This window comes from Macaca mulatta, chromosome 8 (genome assembly GCF_049350105.2).
Source record: "Macaca mulatta isolate MMU2019108-1 chromosome 8, T2T-MMU8v2.0, whole genome shotgun sequence".
Classification (NCBI taxonomy): Eukaryota; Metazoa; Chordata; class Mammalia; order Primates; family Cercopithecidae; genus Macaca; species Macaca mulatta.
In genome coordinates, this window is record NC_133413.1 from 14,017,727 (window position 1) to 14,044,837 (window position 27,111).

Sequence of the window (27,111 nt, forward strand, 5' to 3'; positions counted from 1 at the left end):
CAGCAAAAGCTCTGAGCAGGGAGGGCAGGGAGCTGCCCAGAGAGTTCCACCACCATCTCCCCTCTGGCCACCGAGGAAACCGAGGCTCATGGTGACCTGGCCCAGGTCTGTTGGACTCATGGTCCTTCTCATCCCCAAGATCAGAGGGCTGCCACCAGGGAAGGAGCTGGCCCCTAGACACAGCCCAGGAAGCACACAGGGAAGGATGCCCTGGGGACTTCGGTAGGTTATTGCAAAGAAAAATTTATTGCTATTTGAACCCTGCTTTCATGCCCCATTTCCCAGAAAATGAGCCACGGGAGACACCAGGAGAGGGAGGAGACCGTCCTCCTTGCACAAAACCCACACCCTCGGATGCTGTCCTCAGCGAGGGTGGCTGGGGGCCAACCAGGGGGCCCACCCGCGGAGTGGCAGAGGAGGCAGGTTGACCCTGCGGACGTTGAGCTCTGTGGCGAAGGTCCTGGCCTTCTGGTAGAAGAGGAGCGACTTCTCACGGTCCAGGAGGAAGTTGTGGGAGACGGTGGCCGGCCGCGTGTAGATCTTCAGCTGTGCCTTCTTGTTGCCCAGGTCCACGGCGGCTGCCAGTGCCAGCTGGTAGTACTCAAACGGGTCCTGAAGGGGACAGGTCATGCTCAGCAAAAAGGGGACTCGGAGCCCGTCTTCCCAGAGGCCCTTGCTGTCTCCAGGTCATTCCACGTGTCCAGCCAATGCTGGCTCACCCCATGAGCCCCGAAACCTGTTACACTGCTGTGGTCTCAGCTGCAGGAAGTGGGGACGACCCTGACACCCCTGGAAGCCTTCCTGACTGCCCCTACGCCCCACTCACCCCAACCGTCCTGCCCCAGTGCCACCCTCTCCGCAGGCAGTGGCTGCTTTCCCCATGGGCTGAGGTCAGGGCAGATCCTGCCTGCTCTGAGAGTTCCATGCAGGACCCGTGGCTCCGAGCCACAGCAGGGGCACAGCGTTGAGTGACCCAGGCTCCCCTCTGGCCCCTGTCCATGCTGACCATTTCCAGGCCCTCCATGGGACAGGCCAGGTACAAAACCATCTCACAGGTGTCCTCTCCGGCAATGTTCCCTGAAATATTGACGGAGTGTGACTCCCCAGACATCCACTCCCATTTTCAATGCATCTTTGGCCCAAACTCACCATACCTGGGTTGGGATGCCGCCTCCCAGACCTCCTCCTTCACCCTCCCATCCCCCACCCGGCTTCTCCCCAGGCGCCTCCTCCACATGGGGGTCACCCAAGGAACCTCTCTGAGACCCATGCCTGGCCTGTCCCTCTTTACCATCTCAAGATGGCTCCCAGGGTCAAGGACAAAGTCCAAGATGCAGCAAGTCCATTCCCCCACTGCCCCGCCCCACACACGGAGCAGGGGCATGAGAAGGCCCCGAGTCACCGCCACTGCTCATCCAATGCCCCCGGCCCAGCCGAACACTGGACTCTGTGCTGGGTGCGTGGCTGAGCCTAACGTCCTTGCTCCCAGTCTGAGGGACCTGGGAGTAAACACTGACCACACAGGGTGGCTCAGGCTGTGGCAGAGGGAAGCCCAGGAGCCTGTGGGGGGTCCAGGAGGCCCCAGACTCAGCCGGGGGTGGAAGGCAAAGGCTTCCTGAAGGGGTGGGGGCATCCCAACTAAACAGGAAGGAGCCAGCCAATGCATGTCTCTGCATGTGCCTGTGCGTGTGCTTGTGCGTTTGTGTGCCTGTGTGCATGCCTGTGTGTGCGTGTGCCTGTGCCCGTGTGCATTTGCGTGGGCATTTCCATGTGCCTGTAGTGTGTGCAACAGCTAGTGAGTGGCAGGCTGAGCCAGGACACACCTAATCTTCCCTATTCCAGGGCTCACTCTCATGTGTACACTAAAGGGGACCCCATTGTAGAGGCAATCAGCAAAGATGCCCATTTACCCCGCCTCTCTGCCAGCCTTCCAGGCCCCATGCAGCCCGGCGTTTTCTCCTACTCCTCTGGGCCCTGGGTCCAGAGCCTCCTATACAAGGAGGAGGGTGTAGCCTTGGAAAGACAGCCGCCCTTAGGGAATTCCAAGGGGGCCTCCCTGTGGGAAGCTGGCCTGCTCTGACAGCATAGTCACGATGAGGCCCAGAGGGCTGTGCATGGGAAGGAGGTGAAGGAGGCCTCTGCCCCTCAACCCCAACCGTGGACTTTGGCCTCTCAGGTACTACTTGGCCCTTTCCTTCCTCCTGGGCAGGCGGAGTGGGCGGCAGCCTTGACCAAGAGAGATAAAGGCCTCTTCTGGGAGGCCCGTCCCCCTGGGTCCCAGGCGAGCCCCTGAGTGGTGAGCAGCGTCCCTCTGGGTCTGACACTTGGCACCTCCCTGTCTGGCTGGGACTTGGGAGGCCACAGGGACCACTTCTGACCACCAGGTGTCACCAGCACTGGGCGGGGGCCACCCCGGCAGCCCCAGGCCTGCGGGTGGGGGATATGGGGCGAGGTCGTAGGGCTGCCCCAGCTCCTCATGTTGTTCTAAGGACCCCAAGATCTCGGCCCCTGGACTGGAGTGCCCTGGCCCCTCAGCCCATAAGGAGCACTGATGCGGTGCCCGTGCGATGCTGAGGAGGGACGGTGCCTGCTGGGCAGAGGGGTGGAGACACGCCAGGTCTGAACCTGACAGTCCCAGCTCTCCACCGCTGCAGGGCTGGGGGCAGAGGGAGCACAGCACCTCCGCTCCAGACAGACCCGACCCAGCAAGGCCTCAGCCTGGCTGGCTGGGGCCCCGCCCCACTGCACCTGCACTGAGCTGGGGTTTCCCTGTCTGTGAACCCGATGGTAAGACACTGGTCCCACCCCACCCTTCCTGGGTGATGTGAAGGTTCAAGGTGTCTCGGGACTCCAGGAAGGAGTTGCTCAATACAGGCTGGCACCCTAGGCAGGCTTCCTAGAGGAGGCGCCAGGATTTGGGTTGGATCTTGCAACGTGGATTCAACGTCAAGATGATGTGGTCCTCCGAAATGTCCTTCTCCTGACCCTGTTTTCTTTGTTAAATGCAACTTGACACTTGACTGTCAAGACTCAGTTTTGGTGTCACCTCCTCCAGGAGGGTCCCCCTGACTACAATCCGCCTTCTTTACCCAGAGGCCACCATTGCCCACTCATGTGTCAGCCTCCCTGGCTGAGACTGAGTTCTTGAGGGTGGGGCCTGGCCAGCTTGGGAGCTGGGTTGTATCTGCTAACATTGCCGGTTCCTCCAGCCGCATGCAGAGCTCCAGGGAGGCCACTGGGCCATTCCTAAGGTAGGCTGGAACCCAGGCCTCTGGGGTCTGGGTGGAGATCCCACTCCAAGGGGGCCGGGAACACCCCGAGCCCTGCCCCTCCCCACCCACCTTCAGGTCATAGAAGATGATGTCACCGACCACCAGGTACACCTTCACGTAGTAGAGGGTCTCCTCGTCGAACTCCAGTGGCGAGTTGCAGAGCTACAGGGCCTTGAGGTAGAAGTGCTCCGCCAGCTTGCCCTGGCCCAGCTGATGGTGCAGGGCGGCCAGGCGGTGGTAGGCCACGTGCTCGTTCAGCCCATCCCCTGGGGTGCAGGCCAAAGGGGCAGGTGTGAGGAAGTGGCTCCCTGGGGCAGGGAGGGCACAGGCCCCTCAGGAGCAGGTATGCACACCCCGGGCAGCACCTGGCTTGCCTCCAGGCACCTGCGGTCACCTGGGCAGCTCTGGCCAGTCCCTTCCAGGTTCCCAGACTCACTTTCCCATCTGCAAAGCAGAACTAATAAGGCCTGCCCCTGTCTACTGTGAGGCTTTGGCAAAGTCGGACTTGGATGGCCCAGCTCTGTGCCTACACATAGCCACCTGCCTTTGCTCACTGGTTTTAACCAGGGGAGCCCAAAAGCCATGCAGTCCAGGTGCTCCCGGGCACCCCGGCTCCAGGCAACCCACAGACGTGACATCCGACTCCTCCTGCGTGTGTCACAATCAGAGCCCCCTACTTTGGGGAGTCAGCTGCACACCTACTGTGTACTGGGCCACGGGGCACAAGGTGCTGGGGCATGCGGCCTGCCTAGGGTTCCCTGTCTCTGGAGGGGGACAGACGACCCTGGCACAGCACCAGGGGATGCCCGGCCTTAAGGTGCCGACTGCTGGAAGGAGAACTGGGATTTTATCAGCCAGAGAGCCGTGTGGTTGATGAGGTTGGGTAGGGCACAAGAGAAAGGGAATGTGCCACTCAGCCTGGCACATACAGGGACCAACGAGATGCCTGGCATGTCTGGAAGGCAGAGGGCACACTGGGCGGCCCTTGTGGTCAGCAGCGGGAACAGGCAGAGGAAACAGAGCTCAGTCAGGCAGGGAGCTCTGCACTGCGTGAGACACCTCGGGCCGTGCCCCACAGCTAGACGGGGAAGCCAGTTGGGCAGATCTGCCTGCCTGGACAGGAGACCAGGAAAATCCAGCAGCTGTTTCAGCTCCTGCCCTGCAGACCTGGAGGCTGGGCTCTGGCAAAGTGTGGGTCCTGGCAGGGGGGGCGCTCAGGGGACTTACCCAGAGTGATGCTGGGTGCTAGGGCCATGTAGGCAAACTCCAAGCCGTCCTGGGGCTTCTCCAGTGTGGCCAGGAGTGCCACCAGCTTGTTGCACAGCTGTAGCTGCAGCTCCGCCTTGCAGTTGCCCGTAGTCACTGCCAGGGCCAGGACCCGGTCCTACCACACAGGCAGGTGGCTCAGGTTTCCCACAGCACCCACCTTGCCCAGTGCCCTCCTCAGAGCTCAAACATGTGCTTGGAGCTTCCCACACCCCAGCTACCCCTGCACCTCCACACAGCTCTGTGCTTTGGGATAACACACAGTTCAGACACCCAAGTTGGGGGCTGAAGAGTCACCTGAGGCCCATCCAGCTACACCCAGCAGCCTCAGACCAGCCTTTCCCACCTGGGCACCAGGGGGTCTGGCTGGGGGAGCCAGCACTCCTCTCTGCTCTAAAAACACCGCATTTATCTGTGCCCAGGGCTGAGCCACACCGTGAGCTCAGAGGAAGGGAGAAGCCGTCCCACTTCGGGGTGCAAGCAGACCTGGGCCTCCCACTGACATGCTGTGTGTCCTTTGACATGTCCCTGTGCCTCTCTGAGCCTCAGTTTCCTCATCTGGAAGATGGGGACAGAACTTCCAGCTCATGGTTGCTTGAGATCATCAGGTACAAGGGTAGAGCCATTGTCACATCCAGGCCCCAAACGTTTGTCCCGGGCAGGGGCATGGTCAATATCATTCCCGGTGAGACCACTTGGAAACTAAGCATGTGCATGGGTGGCCCTGCCTCCAGGTGGGAGGCCTCTGCCCTGCCACACCTGTGCCTCAGCCCTCCAGGTGCTCCCCTGAGGCCCACCCACATCAGCCCACAGGCCAGCTCACCCGGTAGAAGCACACGGCTTTCTCCCGCTCCCAGGCCCCATTGAAGAAGATGTCTCCAGCTGCCTCAAACAGCTCCAGCCTCAGGCTGGGGTCGCCTGTGTACAGGACCACATTCTGTGCCACCTGAAAGGAGACAGAAGTTCCCTCAAGACCCACACCTGGCGAGGTGGCCACGCCCACCTTTGCCAGCCTCCTTCCTCTCACACACTGCAGGTACACCTGAGCATTTTTCAGGCTCTGTACATTAGGGATGCCCCCACCACTGGCGTGAGGACAATGAACTGATGCACCTGAGTGCCAGGAGGTGACTGAGCAGCTGCAGCCCAGAAGCCCGACACCCGTGAATCCTACCACCAGGGCTAGCCCTAGCCCACTCCGCCTGTACTCAAACCAGTCTCCGTGGCCCCCAGATAGCTGGGAGCCCATCCCCTGGCTCCTTTCTGGGTTGCCACATCCCTGCCACATCAACAGTGTTTGTGGGTGGGCCTGGTCCCCTCTTGGCCATGAGCTCTTGATCCCTCTCCTCAGCTCAAGGAGGTATACAGCAGGTGCTCAATCACGAAAGCTTCACCAGGCTGGTGAGCTTCACAATTTGTTCCAGATCACACTGTGTTTGGGAAAGCCTCTGAAAACAGCCACTATGATAGATTCATTTTGTAAGGAGATGTGCCACGTGTCGCTTGGAGCAAGTTCTTCTGTGTGTTAACTGAGTGATCACATTATTTCAGCATGTGCTGTATACCAGCAGGTGCTGGGCACTGTGAGGGGCCGCGCCTCTGCCCTCAGGGAGAAGATGCTGGCCACTGGGGGAGGATGTGCAGGAACCAGTTGGAGGGAGGGAAAAGGCACACAACAGGTGCTCAGCAGTGGCTTAGGAATGAGTGGATGGATGGATGAATGGATGAGGAGATGTAGACACATGGATGGATGGATGGGTGTGTGGATAGATTAATTTTGGGATGGATTGATGGATGGATGGATGGATGGATGGATGGATGGATGGATGGATGGATGAATGGATGGATGGACGGACGGATGGGTGGATGGACGGACGGATGGGTGGATGGATGGATGGATGGATGGGTGGGTGGGTGGAATGATGTATGTATGTCTGCATGTATGTATGGGTGGGTAGATAATGTATGGATGGGTGGAGGGTAGATGATGTATGTGCATATTGATGGCTAGATGGTGGATAGACAAATGTATGGATAAACCAATGGACAGATAGATGAATGGAGGGATGGATTAATAGGTAGAGTAGTGGGTGGATGGATGAATGATGGATGGATGGATGAACAGTGAATGGATGGATGGGAGAAAGGATGGATGATGGAAGGATGGATGGATGATGGATGGATGGATGAATGAATGGGTGGATGGATGATGCATAGATGGAAGGATGAACAGGTGGATGGATGGATGATGGAAGCATGGATGGATAATGGAAGCATGGTTGGATGGATGGATGGATGGATGAATGGATTAATGGATATGTGGATGGATGATGGATGGATGGAAGGATAAACAGGTGAATGGATGGATGATGGAAGGATGAATGGACGGATGGATGGATGAACAGGTGAATGGATGGATAGACGGGTGAATGGATGGATAAAAGGATGGAAGAATGATGGATGGATGAATGGACAGATGGATGAATGGACAGATGGATGAATGGACAGATAGACGGATGATGGATGGATGGATGATGGATGGATGGATGGATGGATGGATGATGGATGGATGGAAGGATGAACAGATGAATGGATGGATGATGGAAGGATGGATGGATGAATGGACGAACAGGTGGATGGATGGTGGCTGAATGAATGGATGATAAAAGAATGGATGAATGATGGATGGATGGATGGATGGATGGATGGATGGATGGATGGATGGATGATGGATGGATGAATGGAAGAAAGAACAGGTGAATGGAAGGATGAACAGGTGAATGGAAGGATGAACAGGTGAATGGATGGATGCTAGAAGGAAGGACGGATGGATGGATGGAAGGATGAGCAGGCGAGTGGATGAATGACGGAAGGATGTATGGATGATAGATGGATGGATGGATGATGGATGAATGGATGGATGGAAGAATGAACAGGTGAATGGATGATGGAAGGATGGAAGAATGGATGGAGGGATGGATGGATAGGTGAATGGACGGATCATGGATATATAGAAGATGGTTGGATGGATACTGGAAAGATGGATGGAAGGATGGATAGAAGGATGGTCGAACAGGTGAATGGATGGACGAAGAGGTGAACAGAAGAATGATGGATGGATGGATGGATAGAAGGATGAACAGTTGGATGGATGATGGAAAGATAGATGGAAGGATGGATGGATGGACGAACAGGTGAATGGATGGACGAATAGGTGAATGGGTGGATGGACAAGTGAATGGATGGATGATAAAAGGATGGATGGATGATAGATGGATGGAGGGATGGATGATGGATGGATGGATGGATGGATGCTTGGAAAGACGAACAGGTGAATGGATGGATGATGGAAGGATGGAAGGATGGATGGATGGATGGATGGAAGGACCCACAGGTGTATGGGAAGACGACGGAAGAATGGATGGATGGATGGATGGATGATGGATGTATAGATGGAAGGATGAGCAGGTAAATAGATGATGGAAGGATGAATGGATGGGTGGATGGAGAGTCAACAACACAGGGGTCCTCCTGCATCCCTTGCCACTCACCTGGATGTACAGGTCCACCAGCTCGCTCTGCCGCAGGATGTAATAGATCTTCCCTGCTTGCAGCCAGGCATGCGCCTCCTTCTCTTCCTTCTGAAGGTCAATGAAAATCCCCAGACTTCCTTGGTGTAGTCCAGAGTGGATTTGCAGGCCCTGGAATCAGACACAGGTGTCAGAACAAGGGTTCTCATCCTCCTGGAACCAGTCTGCCTCCTCCCGTGGGTCTGGTAACAGATGAATCTAGAATGTGCGGACTGGGAACGGCCCTCTTGTGTGTGCAGTGTTCTGCTCTTCCCAGGCTGCTGGGAGGGCCAGGGTGAACACACATGGCATGGAAAAGATGAAGGACATCCTTCAGAGGGAATCGAGCATCATGCTGCCCTGTGGCAGGAGGATTGTGCTAGTCCATCTCCCCTGCCTCCCAGACATGACCTGTGTCTTCTCCAGACGCACCAGGAGCCGTTAGTGTTCAGAGGCTATCTGGGCCGATGGTTCTCAAGGTGTGCAGGCATCACAGTCACCCGGAGGCCAGTCCTTATAGCTTGCTGGCCCTGCCCACAGAGCTTCCGGCTCCACAGGCCTGGGGCAGGCCCTAGAACTCCCACTTGCCACAAGCTCCTAGGTGACATGGATGCTGTTCTACTGGTCCAGGGACTACACTTTGAGAAGCATGGCTCTAGCACACTGGCACATTTTCCTTCTGTGAACCTGAGACCAAGACTGGAGGCAGTCTCCCGGGTCCCCATGGAATCTGGCTCCTTCCCTGCCCTCTCAGTAAGTCCGACACTCGAGGGGGTGTGACTGCAGCAATGTCACTGGGCCCTGTGGGTGGGGTGGCCAGGGCCATGGTTACCCCACCAGGTCAGGATGCTTGGGGGAAGCCGAGTAGGCCACATATGGGACGTGAGACCTTGAAACCCTGTCCCAGGGAAGCAGGTGACACAACTGGCTCTGTCTTCTGTGGGAGAGAAGCCACAGGTGGCTGCTGTGGTCACATTTAAGGGGACAGATGAAGGCCAGGAGTGAAGATTCGGGGCAGGCAGAGGTAGAGGACAAAAGCCATCATAGTAGGAAGAACAGCCCAGAGTGCACGTACTGCCTCTGCTGGGGTTGAGATGACCTTTGACCCAACAAGGGAGGCTCAAGCTGGGACTCACAGGCCAGCAGCAGCCCTGGGACGACCCCAGGCCCACCAGCTCAAAACATCTGATGCCAAGGAACCAAATGATCAAAAGGAGAGGGGTTGCTGGTGTCCTGGGCCAGCTTCCCTTTGCCCCCCTCCCTGCCCTGCCCGCCCCCACCTCCACCACTGCAAAGCCAGCCCTTACCGCTTGGTGCCCAGGGACAGGTAGAGTTGACTGATGGTCTCCAGGAGCTGCCCCTCCAGCACCTTGCCGGCCACCTTGCGGGCCAGGGAGAGCTGGAGCTCATGGTAGATGACACACTGGGCCTCGCTGGGCATGACGGTGCTGTAGAAGTAGCACAGCCGGTGGACGGCCCACAACTGGCCTGGGCAGAAGACAAAATGGAAGACGTTAGTCTCCCAGCATCGAAGCGAGGCTGGCTGGGCTCGGAGGCCCCTGCGCCGTGCTTGCCTCTTTCACACCTCTGTGAGCCTGGGCCCCATAGGCGGGGAGACTGAGCGCAGACAGGCCATGCACCCGTGCCAGGGCAGACGCCGAGCACACAGTCACATGGGCACACCTTGGTGCAGAGGCTCATGGTAGAGGCCAGCCTTCTTTACAACTCCCAGGGCCGAGGTCCTGGCCAGGCTCGGCCCCTGCACCAGGCCATCTATTTCTGCTTCACAAAGCCCCTCAGGCCAGGACCAGGGCTGCCTTCAGCCTGAGCTGATGAGGCCAGGGGCACAAGTAGCCCCTGTCGCCGATGGAACGCTGAGAGAGCAAAGCCAAGCGTCATGTCTGCCACACACGGCATCATGTTGGGGGAATGGGGTTCAAAGCCGGCCCCTGGTGTTCCCACACATGCTTCTCTCATGCAACCAGGCTCCCAAGCCACATGCTCACTGGCCTCTCCCAAAGCCAGGGCGCTGGGAACAGTGGAAAGCTTCTGATTTTCTAGTGCCAGAAACATTCCGGAGATTAACACAGGAAACCAGGTACGCCGAATGGACATCTGTTACACACGCCACCCAACAACAGCTGAATACACAGTCCTCTCGAGCACCCAGGGGACATTCCCCATGACAGACCGTGTGCCAGGCCACAAAATGAGCCGCAGTGAATGGAGAAGGACTGAGACCGAAGCAGAGGTGTTCTTCAGCTGTACTGGCACGAAGCTGGAAATCAACAGTGAAGGAAATGTGAGAAATTCAAAAATATGTGGAAATTACACACTCCTAAACAACCAGTGAGTCAAAGAGACCATCAGGGAAACTGAAAACTAATTTGAGAAGAATGCAAACAAATGCACAGCCCGGGCCAGCGCGGTGGCTCACGCCTGTCATCCCAGCACTGTGGGAGGCCGAGGTGGGAGGATCGCTTGAGTCCAGGAGTTTGAGATCAGCCTGGGAAACATGGTGAAATCCCGTCTCTATAAAAAAATAAAATATAAAAATTAGCTGGGAGCGGTGGTGCACGTCTGTAATCCTAGCTACTTGGGAGGCTGAAGCATGAGAATGGCTTTCACCAGGGTAGAAGTTGCAGTGAGCCAAGATTGCACCACTGCATCCCACCCTGGGCATTAGAGCAAAATTCTGCCTTTAAAAAAAAAAAATAGCACAGTGTATCAAAAATTCCAAGATGCAGCTAAGGCAGTGCTGAAAGGGAAATTTATAACTGTAAATGTCTACATTCAAAGAAAGAAGAAAAATCTCAAATCAAAAACCTAACCTTCCACCTTGAGAAACTAGAAAAAGAATGAACTAAACCCAAAGCAAATAAAAGGAAGAAAATAATAAACATGAGAGTGGAAATGGGAAGTAAAAATACAGAGAATGGAAAAACAAAAGAGATAATCAACAGAACCAAAAGTGAGTTTACTGAAAATAATAACAAAATTAACAAATCTTTCACCAGACTGACAAAGAAAAGAAAGATGGGACACAAATGACTAAAATCAGAGACTGAGCTCCATGGCTGACGCCTGTCATCCCAGCGCTTTGTGAGGCCGAGGTGGAAGGATTGCTGAGGCCAGCATTCAAGACCAGCCTGGGGGAACATGATGAGACCCCATCTCTAATAAAAAGAAATAAATAAAAAATTAAAAACCCAAGTTTCTCAAATCAGAAATGAAAGAGGAAACATTATTGCCGACCTGACAGAAATAAAAGGATTCCATGAAAACACTACGAACAACTGTAGACCAACAAATCAGACCATCTAGACACAACAGCCAAGCTCCTAGAAGGACACAAACTACCAAAAGTGACTCAAAAATGACCCCGAGTAAGCATGTGGGGTAGCAGCCCCGCCCTCGGTCTCCTCGACCGTTCAGCGCGGGGTGGGGAGACAGGAAAGCATGATCCCCGTTCCCTGGCCTGCATTTCCAAGTCTGAATCCCCCAGCACCCCGGGGAGGGCCTCCTAGGAGGAGGTGCCACAGGCTATTATGCCACGAGCAACCGGAGGCTGCAGTGGGGGCTGGGGCGCTGGATTCCTGGAGGGTCTCCTTCCAGTCAGAGAATGCCCCTGGGGAAGAAGCCTGGGTCTGAACCGGGGCCCCTTCACACGGTCCTTTCCAAAATCTCATCCCTCCTAGGGCCAGGAGTGGGTGCCAGGCCTGTGCTGGGAAATGGGCAGATTTGGCCACAGCCCCTGGGACTCTGGTCCAGGCCACAGGAGGCATCTCTGAGTGGTCTCACTATGCCATGACACACCGCTGCAAGGCAGAGGGGACCCACAACAGTATCCCTTGTCTCGGCCATTTCCCTGGACTCAACTTCCTCATCTATCCTCTGCGGCCTAGATTTCAGACAGCCCTGCCCACCTACTGTCTGTCTGTTCACTGCTCAGTCTGCAGTGACTGTTCGATAGCACTCCATGGCTCCCCAGTGCTCTTGGGGAAAAGGCCAAGCCACAGCCTGAGGCCCCAGGCCCTGCTTAGCTCTCCAGAAGAGCTTCTCACCATCCAGCACCCAAACCACCCACTCCTAACTCTGCACCTCCCTGCATAAGCCCTGCTCACTCACCCCCGCTCACACCCCACTTATCCCCGCGCACACTTCCGCTCACTCACCCCAATCACACCTCCGCTCACTCACCCCCACTCAGTCATCCCCGCTCACGCTCCCACTCACTCACCCCATCACACCTCCGCTCACTCACCCCCACTCACTCATCTCCATTCACACTCCCGCTTACTCACCCCCACTCACACCACCACACCCCACTCATCCCCGCTCACACTCCTGCTCACTCACCCCCATCACACCTCTGCTCACTCACCCCCACTCACTCATCCCTGCTCACTCACCCCCATCACACTTCCGCTCACTCACTACCACTCACTCATCCCCGCTCTCTCTCCCGTTCACTCACCCCCACTCACCCACCCCCACTCAATCACCCCCGCTCACACCCCCTTCATCCCCGCTCACTCATCCCCACTCGCTCACCCCTGCTCACACCCCACTCATACCCGCTCACACTCCCACTCACTCACCCCCATCACACCTCCGCTCCCTCACCCCCACTCACTCACCACCACTCACCCACACTCGCTCATCCCTGGTCCTTCACACAGGCTACACCACCAGCCCCTCCCCCACCACCTATTACTTGACTAAATCCTCTCAACCCTCTGGTCCCAGACTAAAGAGGCTTCCCTAACCCGGGGCCAAGTGCTGGCCCGCCATCACACCACTTACCCTTTTGTGGCTTCTCTGGCCTAAAGCTCACATTCCCACGCTCAGTCCCTGCCACCCGAGGACCCCACAAGCCCCATTTGTGGGTGGGGCCTGGCACACAGTGCACAACGAGCTGCTTTTGCATGAACTGCTCTGCGGCTTTGGGCAATCACCCGCCCCGTGTCCTCTGTGAAGTGGGATGACAGGTGCGCAGGCTGCCAACATACCAAGCAGATAACACGGGCACAAGAACTGGCGTTCACGGCCTGGCTCATGGAGGGGCCCCAAGTCCCAGCTCAGCAGAGCCTGCCTTGATCCCAGGGTTATGGCTAGGGATTCCCAGCACGCAGGACTTTCCGTGCTCAAGGCAGCATGGTCCCTGGGCAAACTGGGAAGAGCTGGCTGCCCCAGTAGGGCAGACGGCCTAGCCCTGTGTGGGAACCGCCTGTCTCCAGGGCGCTTGCCAACATCTGCTGCTGGCCATGACTCAGCACTTTCAATGGTGGAAAAACCACCACTTGTTTCTGAATCACAAACCCCAGGTGTGCCCTGACCTGAGTGGCCCCGGAGGGCGCACAGGAGGAACCGGGGCACTCACTCTCCACATGGCCCATCCCCACAGTGACCAGAAGGGCCCACTCATAGTAGCCCTTGCCCTGCTGGGCCGGACCCTGGTGGGTGCAGAGGTGGCCCAGCTGCAGGAGCACGTGGTGAAGTCCCGGCCACACTCCCTGCAGGGCAGCCTCGATAACAGCCGCACGGCCTCCAGGAGGTAGTGCTGGGCCATGCTGCTGGCACCCGCGTGCAGGCACAGGGTCCAAAAGTTGGCCAGCACCACTGCCTGGTTCCTCCGCTGGCCCAGGTCCTGAGCTGCCCGCAGGGTGTGGTAGTAGCCCTAGGCTGCCTGTCTCGTCCGGCCCAGCAGGGCAAGGGCTACTATGCCTTCAGAGCCACGTCTCTCTCTTGTCATCTAACCCATTTAAACTCTCCTTTCAAACTCTATGCCAGACCTAACCACTTCTCACCTTTCTCATCATTTCCAACCAGGTCCAGCCCTCATCATAGCGCTCTGGGTTACTGCAAAAGCCTCCAAAATCGCCAGGCACAGTGGCTCATGCTTGTAATCCCAGTACTTTGGTAGGCCAAGGTGGGTGGATCATCAGAGGTCAGGAGTTCAAGACCAGCCTGGCCAACATGGTGAAACCCCTTTACTAAAAATACAAAAAATTAGCCAAGCATGGTGGTGGGTGCCTGTAATCTCAGCTATTCAGGAGGCTGAAACAGGAGAATCACTTGAACTCAGAAGGCAGAGGTTACAGTGAGCCGATATCGTGCCATTGCACTCCAGGCTGGGTGACAAGAGCGAAACTCCATCTCAGAAGTTTAAAAAAAAAAAAAAAGCCTCCCAACCCACGTCTCTCCTTCCACCTTTCACCCTGCCCTGCATTCTACCTTCCACTCTTAAACATTTCAGGAAAAAAAAAAATTATATCCACAGAGAGAGAAGGAGAAAGTACAAATGGGGTGAAATGTTTGGGGAATCTGAGGGAAGAGTATATGGGAATTCTCTGTACTATTTTTGCAACTTTTCCATAAGTCTGGAGTATTTTGAATTCAAGAGTTAAACAAAGAAAAAACAAAAACAAAAACAAAAATAAAACACTGTCTCCCTTTGTGAACCCATCCTGTCTTTCCCCTGGCAACTGAAGGACGCTCTCAACTAACACATCTATTTTTTCATGAACACTAAAAGAACCCTTGCCTAGTTTTGACTTTCTGTGCTTGGCAGTAGAAGTGTGTGTGTGTGTGTGTGTATTTCATATATATGTGTGTGTGTGTATATATGTGTGTGGTGTGTGTGTGTATATATAGAGAGGGAGAAATACATATGTGTTTATATATATAGTATATTTACATTGGTAATGTATATAAATATAAATATATGTGTGTGTGTAGATATATATAATACATACCCCATAGCCTGTCCTTAACCTGTTTTAAACTTAGTCGGAAAAACACATACGTAAGCAGAGAATTTCAAAACAATATGATGAATATTTTGATCGAGGGATGTGTTGCTATGGAACACGCTGCTAAGACACAAAACCTCCTAGATGGGGCAATGAATGAACGAAGTTTTGCACCTATAGACACCCCCTCTGATATCACCTCAAACGTTTATAGTTATATGCTTTTGCTTCCCCCAGGACCTCTGTTTCATAAGGGTTAGTCCTAGAGCCCAGCGAGTTCCTACTACAGCTGGCACACATATGCCATTCAAGAAACAGTGGCTGAGTGAATGACGAGTTAAGAACCATTTGTCAGCCAGTGCCCAGTAACATAACATGCACTGGTATGCAAATTATATTTTTGTTGAAAACAAGGGCAGGATCACAAATTATCTTTCCAGAGAAAGCAAACATCAAAAGCTTCTTTACCCTACTAAAGCACGTTCTAAGAAGCTCCCCTTATATAAAAGAAAACCTCCTCATTCGTTATCAATGGCATGTAAACCTAATAAGCCTTCACCTCTGATAACATCTCTTCCATCCCCAGGGCTAGATGAACGAGGTTCTGGAAACCCTGGTAGTTGTGAAGGTGGCTCCCAGCTCTGACAGTCTTGAACCCTGTGGGCACGGGGGTCACACAGCAGAACAGAGGGAAGCATCATCAGGCTTCGAATATGTTTGAACCAGAGATGGCAAATAGGCTGCAGCCAAGTGAAAACACCAGAGATTCATGGTGGCCACCTGAGGGGTTGTGCTCTTAAAAAACAAAAATTAAAATTAAAAACTAAAAAATTAAAAAAGGAAGGGGTCAAGAATCCATCAGGTCTGACTGAGATGTGTATCAGTGACTAACACCCGTATGGTAAAAGTACTCCGGTGCGCTTTGGGTACTCACAGCTTCAGCAGTATTCAAAGGCGTGTGCTTCCCTAAGACTAAGCCACGGGAATACCCCCCCAGCAACACTGCCAGGAGAAACGTCTCACATGGATTTGGCTAGAAATACAGTTGTCTTCAACAAATTAACACTCAGTACATCCTGACTTATTAGAGCCTGTGAGAATGACATTCTCAATGATAACAGTTATCACTACAATCTCCAAACATCTGTGATCCTGCAAGGAGGAACTGTGACAGCGCAGGCCACGTGTCCAGACTGCTTCCCAGACTGCCTGTTACAGAATAAAAGAAATGAAATCCCCCCTAAGAATGTCTTCACTCACATTTAGCCAGTTGTTCCTTTGTGTGCATCTCTGTGCTAAAATGGCCATTCTTCCCCACAGCCTGAAGTCATACACTAAAATAAATGAGACTCACATGAAGCCAGAAATGTGCAGATGCCAAGGAAACCAACACAAACGAAATGGGCTGGAGAGTGTGGCCAGGAGGATGGTACTTCCCAGGAAGCAATTACTTCATCTCTGCCCATGAAGCAGGCAGCTGTCACTGTCCCCCAGGCCCACGCCAGCCACTCGAAGTAGGTTCTAACCAAACTACCTCCAACAATCAACATAAATACACCACACAATTGGCTTCTGAAAGGACACCTTGCAACCAACAAGAAACTGTAAGCACAACTTTGACAAACTGTGCAACTAAAATCCTTGGAAAGGGATCAACACTGCCACATTTTGACTCAAATACTGTTTCGTGGTAGCACTGCAATAATTCACTGAAACAAAAGAATGAATGAGGAATATGTTTATATAGGAATCAGAGGAAGCTTGACTAATCATTTAAAGAAATAGGTCAAGAAACTGCTAGGTTCAGATGCTACCGTGAGACACTGTCAGGGCCTTAGGCAAATTCACTTCTCTTAGTCCTGTTTCTAGGTTCATCAAAAATCAGCTTTGGACTAGGGAACCTGTTGCTTTCCAATGCCTTCCTTCTGCGATTCCAGCCCAGATTTTAGGACTGCTCTCCCACTTGGTATATGAAAGCATTTTCTATGTATAATAGCAAGAGTACATTTCTGTGTTGAATGCGGTTTGGGACCTACTCTATGAGGCAGAATATCATCATGTAATATTAAGCATCATGACAAGGCGTACTCTAGATAAGGATAACACATAAGACGTGGCCATACCCCTGTGCGTGCCTGGCAGGGAGATGGGGAAGTCTCATTTAATGAAGCCGGGGTGCCTGTTGCACCTTAACATCCTCAGTCCACATCAAGTTCACAACGTTCTTCTGACATCCAACCACAGGTATCACATACTTTTCCATACTTTCCACCCAAGATTAAAATATGCAGAGCACCGTGATAAAGACGCCTCCATCCCCAGCATGTGGGCTCTCATTCTGTAGAATTACATACTTTCGGGGCAAAATGGTGACCAGGTTGCAGCGGCAAGCAAGACTGGGCTCCGTGGGGACAGCAGACCCTGCAGCAGCCACCACTCCTGTCGCCACAGTCTGATGCAGCTGCAGAGAAGCTGTGGCTGAGGCCATTCACTTTGTGAGAAAACCGCACAGGAGGGAAAAGCTAGGGAAGGTAGGGAAGAGGGCAATGTCAGGCTTCTGAGCCCAAGCCAAGCCATCGCATCCCCTGTGACTTGCACGTATATGCCCAGATGGCCTGAAGTAACTGATGAATCACACAAGAAGTGCAAATGCCCTGTCCCACCTTAACTGATGACATTCCACCACAAAAGAAGCGAAAATGGCCGGTTCTAGCCTTAAGTGATGATATTATCTTGTGAAATTCCTTTTCCTGGCTCATCCTGGCTCAAAAAGCTCCCACACTGAGCACCTTGCGACCCCCACTCCTGCCCAGAGAACAACCCCCTTTGACTGTAATTTTTTTTTACCTACCCAAATCCTATAAAACGGCCCCACCCTTATCTCCCTTCGATGACTCTTTTTGGACTCAGCCCGCCTGCACCCAGGTGATTAAAATGCTTTATTGCTCACACAAAGCCTGTTTGGTGGTCACTTCACAGGGACGCGCATGACACGCAGGTGCAGAGCCAGGGAAGGATCTGTGATGAGAACAGAAAGGAATGCGCCTCCCTGTACACACGCTCGGATTTTATGACAATGTGCGCAGGAGGCTGAACTGGATGCCTGAGAACATTCCTCCAAGTTCTTTTGCTGATTTTCTAAATATTGGTGTAAAATCTGAACTCAGACAAAAATTTTTTAAATCACTTAACATCTTTGTCTGGTGCTCAGCATCATGTCTACATGATCATCTAGAAAACCAACTTCTGTTCTAAGGCTCACATCCTCCTATAAAGTCCTAGGGATTTCACAAGGGAATGCACTTCTCATTCACATCAAGAACACACACAACTACCATTAAAGAAACGCTTAATTTGCTTACACAATTTTTTAAACACCCAGATTTGAAATACAATAGAGAAGACAACTTTTTGATAGCTCTGCTTTCCAAATGCGAACTGCCCATGGAGAAAATAACCTGCCGTGATTTCTAACCAGTCAACCACCTGTCTTCCCTGGCTGCAGTAGGAGCAATCTTTCTGAGCTCAGGATGAAAAAGAACCCAGCTGGTTAGGGGACAGATAATCATCACTTCTCAGGGGGCTTCCCGGGTCCCAAATCCCCATGTGATACGTGGAAGTAAAAAGCTATCAATGACCAAGCATCTGAACGCTTATCCCACCTCCCCATCTGCTTCTCCTGCCATGCAAATTTAAAATTAATAAGCCTGCTATTAGAGAACAGAGTTGGTGCTGCATCTTTCTAAAATTATGGATAATTACCAGCCCACAATGGCTTCTAATCAGATTTGAGTGGTCCCTTAGACAGAAAGCTAAAGTGCTTCAGCCCTAAACTGAGAAGAAAACAGAAACTGAAATGCTCTAGATTTGATTTTTTCCCCCTTGTTCTAAAGTTGCTGTTCCCGAATCTCCTTCTACTGTCTTGTTCATAAAATGTATGAGAAACAGGGAAATTTAAAGACATGATAGAAATGGCCACTTTTTCTAGGTACAAACTTTGTGAACATGATTTTCAGCTGCTGGGCTTTTTCTCCACAAACTGTGAGCCTGGAGTACATTTTCTCCCTCGTGGTTACACATTCAGAGTCAGGGAAAGTGGCTTTAGCAGTAAAGAGGGGAGTGCAGTGAGAAGTGACCGGGCACTGAGAAGGGCAGACAGGGACTCTACCTCGGTGGCCTGCAGCACTCCTGGGCCTCGACCTTTACTTTTCTATCTGTACAAGGGATCTAAAGGCCCGTGATTCTAGAACACGACAGCTCTTCATACATACATACGCAAACATCACACGCCTATGTGAAAGCTGTGACACTTGGCTGATTTCCTGAAGAAGTTGTCTTGTATCATTTCTACTGAAGTACTCAGCCTCCTTCCAGACAAGTATCTGAGGATGATGGCCTATCCCACAGCAATGTGTGTAACCTCTCCTGCTTAGGATCCCTGTTCACATAGCATTTTCCAAAAGCATTTGGTGTGAAGTGACAGAAGAAAGAAGAAGGTTCTTTCAGCCCATTCATTCATTCATTCATTCATTCAAAAAATATTGACTAACTATCTATGTGCCAGGAACTGGTGATATAACAGGGAACATATATTTTTGTAGGTAGAGACAGACAACCAAAAAGTATGTTAAAGAGTGATCAATGCTGTAGAGGAAAATACACCAGGAAACAGGAAAGAAGAATACCCGTAGCCACCCTACACTGGGGTGACGCTAGCGTTACAAAATGGAAACAGTGGCCGGGCGCGGTGGCTCACACCTGTAATCTCAGCTCTTTGGGAGACTGAGGCAGGCAGATCACCCGAGTTCAGGAGTTCAAGATCGGCCTGACCAATACGGCGAAACTCTGTCTCTACTGAAAACATAAAAATTAGCTGGACGTGGTGGCACACACCTGTAATCCCAGTTACTCAGGAGGCTGAGGCACAAGAATCACTTGAACCTGGGAGGCAGAGGTTGGAGTGAGCCGAGATCGCGCCACTGCACTCCAGCCTGGGTGACAGAGCAAGACTCTGTCTCAAAAAAAAAGTAATAATAAAAATAAAATGTAAACAGAGAATAAGATACCAAAAGAAAGTACATGAACGATTAATTGTAACAAAAGCCTTTGTAAGTTGATACTTTCCTTCCTGGATCCTTGTCCCTTACAAATGGAAAAAAAAGGGCGGGTAGGGGGTAACATCAAAATGATGGTGATGTTTTAAGATGACTTCAGGTTTCAGATGTCTGACAGCCATACTCATGTACTTCAAGGAAAAATCTCTAGCTCTATCAGCCATCTGGGCAATGGTTTAATGTCTTTTTTTTTTTTTCCAGAGGGTTTTTAAAATACAGGAAAATGTGTGTGTTTATTTGGTTGCTCTGTCCCTGCACACGTGCAAACTGTGCTAACAGGTTTTTCCATGTTTTGCTGAATTTGCCAGCTTGCCATAAACAGGCTTCCGTGTCTTAATTGTCTATAAATAGCACAAACACCCAAAAATGCAAATTAAGACAAGCTGACCCTTCAACTGCTGCTGCCATGACAGCAAGCGACAATTGGCCAAATCAATACGTGGAGACTGAAGCTGTCCGGCAGACAGCACAGGGTCGACTGCTTTTCCCATAGCATTTAAAGAAACAAGCAGAAACGGCTCTCCACACAGGACAGACACGTCCTTTGTTCTTTGAATAAATGCTGCCAATGCCCAAAATACTTTCTCCATCACACTATCTATATGGAATTCAAGTTCCTTCCAATACCATGAGTAACGCCAGTTATAGACTGTGTTTAGCCATAGTGACCCATTAGCATTCTTGTTCCTGTAAAATGTTGAAATAATAACATTGAGTGTGCACTCACGAGGTGCCAGGGTCTGGGTTTGATCTCGTTTAGTTGTCATTGAAATCCTGTAAGATCAGTACCATATTCTCTCATTTTTCACAGATGAGGAAACTGAGGCACAGAAAGGCTAAGTAAGTTGTCCATGGTCACAGGTTATTTAGGAACTTTTCTCCAAACTTTCAAAAGTTAACTACTGCCACTATTACAAATGAGTTTCTGTTTGTTTGTTTGTTTGTTTTTGAGACAGGGTCTTGCTCTGACCACGCTGGAGTGCAGTGGCGTGATGATGTTTCACTGCAGCCTCGACTTCCCGGGCTCAAGTGATTCTCACACCTCAGCCTCTCCAGTAGCTGGGATTACAGGCATGAGCCACCACACCTGGCTAATTTTTTAATTTTCATTTTTTGTAGGGATGGGGTTTCACCATGTTGCCCAGACTGGTTCCAAACTCTGGGCTCAAGAGATCCTCCCAGGTCGGCCTCCCAAAGTGCTGGGATTACAGGTGTAAGCCACTGTGCACAGCCCTACAAATGTGACTTGTACAAAGTCAGAGCAGTGAGCAGGAAGAGAACAGAGACTTCAGCGAGTCTCCTGGCTGTTGCAACACCATATCCCTCCTCCATACCGTAATGTGTCTGCACCCACCAAGCTCCTAGACGTTGAAGGCAGGCCAGCTCAGAGATGAAACAGAGTCAAGAAAGAGAAGATGCAGACATGCGTCCTGATTTCAGCTCGAGCGTGCATCTCTCCCCTGCAGCTGCACAGGCAGAAACCAGGGGCCGTGAGTCTGAGGCAGTGTGTTTGGTTCCTGGCAGGTAATCTTTTGGGAGACCATCCCATACAATTAGTGTTACACTTCTCAAAAAGGAAGTGTGACTTGTATAGAAAAATCGATTCCATTTGGGAGAAAGGTCTAATAAAAACACAAAAGGATAATACATTCATACAAAAAGAAATTCAATTCATCTGTCACAAACCGAAATCCCAAAGCCCTCTGGGCACACAGCTGCTTTTCTGAGCTGAAATTCAACTCCAGTTGAGAAACAGGTCAACTTTTCTAAAAAGATTTCTTTTTCACATGCCTTCAATAAAAATTCCTTTCCCTCACTTGTCATTTTCCAGATTTAATGGCTCTGTTGGCCTTCCTCTCATTTAGGCCATGAACACTGACTGCAAGTCTGCTAGGGCCCAGACTCCAAGGGAGGCACCCTAGGGAACACAGATGACCGCAGCACAGCGACACCCTCAAGGAGCACACATGGGGAAGGCAAGATGATACCATCGCAGCCTTCACACACAAAAGAACTTGGCATCCATATCCCGTCCCATTTCTAGAAAACAACGATGCTGAGTCAGTAAAATGTACTGAACAGCCTGCAGTATGGAGGCAGGCACGATGGGGCTTCATGCGGGGAAGAGCACCTTCAGAAGGGGGCATGCAAGCAACGTGGAGGCAGGAGACGCCCCCATGCACAAGGGCCAGCCTGGGGGCCTGCAGAAATGCCCATGCATCTGGGAGGACGGAGAGAGGACAAGATACTTAAATGCTCCAAAATGAATAGAAGCCTCCCAAGAACCTCTCCCGAGATGGGGCAGGGATTTACAAAAGACCAAACCGAGCATGCGCAGTTACCTGAGCAGCGCGCCACCAGAGCGAGCTATCCAGGAAGAAACAGGGTCATTAGAAGCCTGAGCCTCTACTCCCAGCTCTGCAACTCATTCACCCTATGACCTTGGTGAAGGCTCTTAGCTTCTGTGAGCCACAAGAGAATCACGGGAAAACAGAAGATATGAAAACTGCTCTGCCTTTTTCACAGAACTGCTGAGGGAATAAAATCAGATAATGGATTTTAAAATTCTCTGTGAATTACGAAGCAAAATACAAACGCATGAAATCATTCTTACCATTAACAACAGCACTGTCAAATTAAGAGCAGAGTTAAGACCACAGCATTTTCCACCCCCCGGCTCCCGAGAGAAATAGTGAGTCCAGCCGATGTATTTGGGCAACCCCAGTATCTAGGCTTTGAGAGCCTCAAACAGCTCATGAACTCTGACAGTATCGCTCCAGCCCAGTGCTCACTAAGTTCCCCAAGACAGCCAACTGACAGAAAATACTATAGATTTTTCAGCTGGGCTTGAAGCCCTCCAAGCTCACAGCACAGCTCAACAATGAAGAAGAGTTTTCTGCCACTAGGCTCAAAAGCTGGCTTTTGTAGATTCCCATAGAAAGAACATTCAAGGCCAGGCGTGGTGGCTTATGCCTGCAATTCCAGCAATTTGGGAAGCCGAGGCAGGAGGATCACCTGAGGTCAGAAGTTCAAGAACAGCCTGGCCAATATGGCGAAGCCCCGTCTGTACTAAAAATACTAAAATTAGCCGGGCATGCTGGCGGGAACCTGTAATCCCAGCTACTCGGGAGGCTGAGGCAGGAAAATCGTTGAACTCAGGAGGCTGAAGTTGCAGTGAGCTAAGATCACGCCACTGCACTCCAGCCTGGGTGACAAGAGCAAAACTCCATCTCAAAGAAAAATAAAAAAAAGAAAGAGCATTCTTTTTTGCTGATGTTAAGTTTCCTGTGCTTAATACAGAGAAATCATATAATACTGAAATCCTGAAAAACATATCATAAAAAGCATTTAGTGACTGAAAAGACATTCAATATAACCTGTAACAGTGAGTTCCCCTCCTCTCTCCAGCCAGCTCCACTAACGCTGTGACCCTTAACAATGCTTTCACTACCACAGAGGAAAATTAATAGGACCTCTTACCCCTCTCAGCTGACAGCTAAACCAGTGCTTCTCCCTGGGCTCACTAAAGATGACCTTTACCCAAAACCAGGCTGCAATGACCCTGTAGATGTTGACTAACAATTTCAAAATTCCCATATTCTTTGTCCACTCTTAAGGAAGATGAACTGAAGCCAGGGGTCTCCAAGTCAGAACTAACAGAGGCCTTAAACATCAGATGGCCCATCCCCTTCTTTGAAAACCGGGAGATCTAAAGCTGAGCTTATGGAAGAAAACAGCCTGTTTAGTAACAAAGCAAAAACCAAAGCCTAGTCACTTAACCTCTGGTCTAGAACTCCTGCAACAACCCAACTCCCATACAGGATGAGTCTCCCTAACCAGAAACTCCGAAATCCACAACTTTTTTTCAGTGCTGACGTGACGCTCAAGGAAATGTTCATTGGAGCAGCTCAGATTCTGGATTTTTGAATTCAGGATGCTCAACCAGCATGTATAATACAAATATTAAAATATCCAAAAATGTAAAAAAATCTGAGACACTTCTGGTTCCAAGCAGTTTGGATGAGGGATATTCAACCCGCATTTTTTTTTTTTCCTCTAATGAAGGAAATTAAAAATGAGGACTGAGCAAAGTCATTCAATCCATACTAAAGTCATTCAATAGTTTAATTAGTACCCATTTAAAGTTAAGTGCTACCCACAGATATCTAAAAGGATGAACAAATACATGCCTATAATCCCAGAACTTTAGAAGGCCGAGGCGGGAGGATCATCTGATGTCAGGAGTTCAAGACCAGCCCAGCCAGCATGGTAAAACTCCATCTCTACTAAAAATGCAAAAATTAGCCAGGCGTGGTGGCGCATACCTGTTATCCCAGCTACTCGGGAGGCTGAGGCATGAGAATCACTTCAACCTGGGGGGAGCACGTTGCAGTGAGTCGAGATCACACCACTGTACTCCAGCCTGGACCACAGAGCAAGACTCTGTCTCAAAAAGAAAAAAAAAAAAAAGGAAAAAAGAAAACTAATTTAAATTGTGTTTTCACATGGAGCCCATGTTCCCAGAACACAAGCCCTGCTCTATGCTCCAAAGGGTGCCCCTTTATCTTAATACTCACCATATTCCATGGCAGCCATTGGCGCGTGTCTGTCCATCGCACTAGACTTCCTGCACATGAGGCAGGGATCATATATTATTACCTTTCTGCCCCAATGTATGGCCTAGAAGACACTCAGTAAATGATTACTGAACTAAGTCAGTTACTAAGACATTTAAACTTGTATTAACAAAATTGATTTAATAATTTTGCCAATGCAGTGTTCATACCACACAGCTTAAATCTCAACCTGCGGATTCATCTTGTGTTCTGCTAGATTATCACCTATTAACATTCAGGAGGCACCTAGTATGTGCTAGGCATTACTAATTGCTGGGGACCTAGCAGTGGCAAAACAACATTCCTTGTTCAAAGAGAAGTTCTAGTATGAAGAGGAATAGAAGGAACAGGCTAGATTAATGAGAGAGCTAAGAAAAGGACAGGCTGCTGTGGGAAGCACCTGGTCTTGTCTGGATGGTACACAGTTAACGAAGTCTGAGTGCTTCATATAGCGTAAGATCATCTCCTCCAAAGAAGCTAATGAAGCTTTGATTCCCCAGTAGCAGAAGTCACCACAAAGGTGCCCACAGCCACGTGCTTAGTGTAGGAAGTGAAACCAACCAAACTAACAAAGCTCCAACTTCCAGAGGCAACGGTCCAATTATGAAATCCTCTGGCTATGTTCAATTGAAATTCAAGGTATTCAAGAGGCCAATATTTAAGTGATAAATTAACCCAACCACTTAAAACTAAAGTAGTCTTTGGTTCAAGGGGTAAGGGTATACTACCTTTTACAAATTTATTAGCTCTTAATATTTACATTTAAGTATGATGAAGATGGTGTAATAATAACTTTACTGAGTAGTTACTATGTGTTAGGCACCAAACTAAGCACTTTACACACACATTTGCACGATCCTGTGAGATGATAATGACCCCTTGTCATCCCATTTCATAGATGAAAGTCAGGTTTATATAAGCTTAAAAACTTGCCCCAAATGACACAGCTAGTTAGCAAAACCCAGGCAGCCTGACTCCATAGGCCTTGTTTAAAGAAGTAATATTTATAAACTGTCCAGCACAGCGGTGGTGCAAACAAGAGTTCAATAAATGCCTAAAGGGTACTTCATACCCAAAATCGTTTCCCGCCAATCAAACTAGACTTACTCTGGTTCTGCACAACCAACTGTCAAATTATTGTTCCATGAAGAAAAGGTGGAATGGATAGAGATCAGAATAGAGTGAATAACTACTGGTAAATATACTTGATGACAGGTAGTAACAGGATGTGGCATTTAGGCTATTTCCACATTTGTTTGCATAACACTTTTTTCACAGTTCTAAAGCACAAGAACCATTCTAAGCTGGTGAAAGCATAAGGCATGTCTATGATCCAGGACTCCAATTCACTGTGGATCAGTGGATCTCAACCTTTACGGTATATCAGAATCACCTGGGGGTTTTTAACAGCACTATAGCTGCCCAGGCTCCATTCCTGCAGATTCTATTTCAACTAGTCTGGAGTAAGCACGCACGCATTTTTCACAGCCCCCCAGATGCAGCTAGGTTTGCAAACCACTGTCCAAGATGCTCTCACACTTCTGCTCAGTTCAACACACACTCACTGAGATTCTAAGCACTAGGAATCAGGGTAAGTTAACAAGTCAGGCTCCACTCCCTAATAATATTGGCAAAGAAACCAATATCAGAGATTTATTTCAGTCCAAACCAAATAAATTGCCGGGTGAAAAAAATGCTCTGGCATAGTTTGCCACACAAAACAACTTCCTGTATCTTCCCAGTCAGTAGCCTAGAGACTGACTCTGAGCCATGAGAATTCAGAATCAGGGGAAAATGCCAGTCTGAGGCATCTGTCACACCCCCAAAAGCGCCCAGCTACATTTCACATCCACTGTCCTAACAGGGGTCGAAATAGGGAAGAGCAGTGCAATACAGAAAACAGAGCCCGCTGGGTGGCAAAAGGCTGGGAAATTCCAGTCCTAGTCCTGCTACCAATCGCTCTGGTCACTTCTCTCTGGTCCTGGTGTGGCCAACAGTTACATGAGAGGGTGAGGCATAAAAACACAGATGTCAGGCAAGCTCCAGCATCGAAAATACATAGAAATTAAAAAGCATTAAGGTGATATCAAGGAATGTATGCCATCAACCAGAAAAGTAACTGAAATATTCCTTTTCCCATTCTTAAGAAATCAAAAGTGGAAGCAGAAAATTGAGGAATCAGCCTATCAAGTTGACTGGGGCAACAGAATACACTCATGGATTCTGCTCACAACATCGGGGGTGACAGACCAAAAGAACCGCAGAGCGTCCCTCTCTCCTCTGTCCACCCATGCCACCAGCACGTGAGTGCGTCCACATGCAGCGCCCAGTCTCCTGTTCCACCGACGCCAGCGTCCACTCTCCGCAAGCCTACTAAGTGCCACATGTGCTATGATGCTCCCTCATCTCATCACCATAGACATCCGTGCAGGAGGTGAGTATGTGACAGATGAAAATCACGGAGGCCTAGGTAGGTTGAGACCCGCATTCCCACTGCGGTGAGGGCGTGCTTGAGAGGG

At 50.6% G+C, this 27,111-nt stretch overlaps 3 protein-coding genes across 3 annotated transcripts in view; all 3 read right to left on the bottom strand.

Moving 5' to 3' along the window:
- Positions 1-27,111, bottom strand: part of LOC144330715 (SH3 domain and tetratricopeptide repeat-containing protein 1-like) — a 397,029-nt gene that overhangs the window by 345,613 nt on the left and 24,305 nt on the right. The gene's annotated exons all lie outside the window — the stretch shown is intronic.
- Positions 1-27,111, bottom strand: part of LOC144330568 (uncharacterized) — a 310,405-nt gene that overhangs the window by 196,606 nt on the left and 86,688 nt on the right. The window lies entirely within an intron of this gene.
- LOC106992348 (SH3 domain and tetratricopeptide repeat-containing protein 1-like) lies at positions 224-10,180 on the bottom strand. Its single transcript, XM_077942756.1, has 8 exons — positions 10,114-10,180; positions 9,415-9,595; positions 9,244-9,292; positions 8,090-8,239; positions 5,362-5,484; positions 4,500-4,656; positions 3,342-3,538; positions 224-612 (listed from the first exon to the last, which is right to left on the bottom strand). Exons 1-7 carry the CDS (start codon positions 10,178-10,180, stop codon positions 3,435-3,437), a joined length of 831 nt encoding a protein of 276 aa, XP_077798882.1. The 3' UTR covers positions 224-612; positions 3,342-3,434.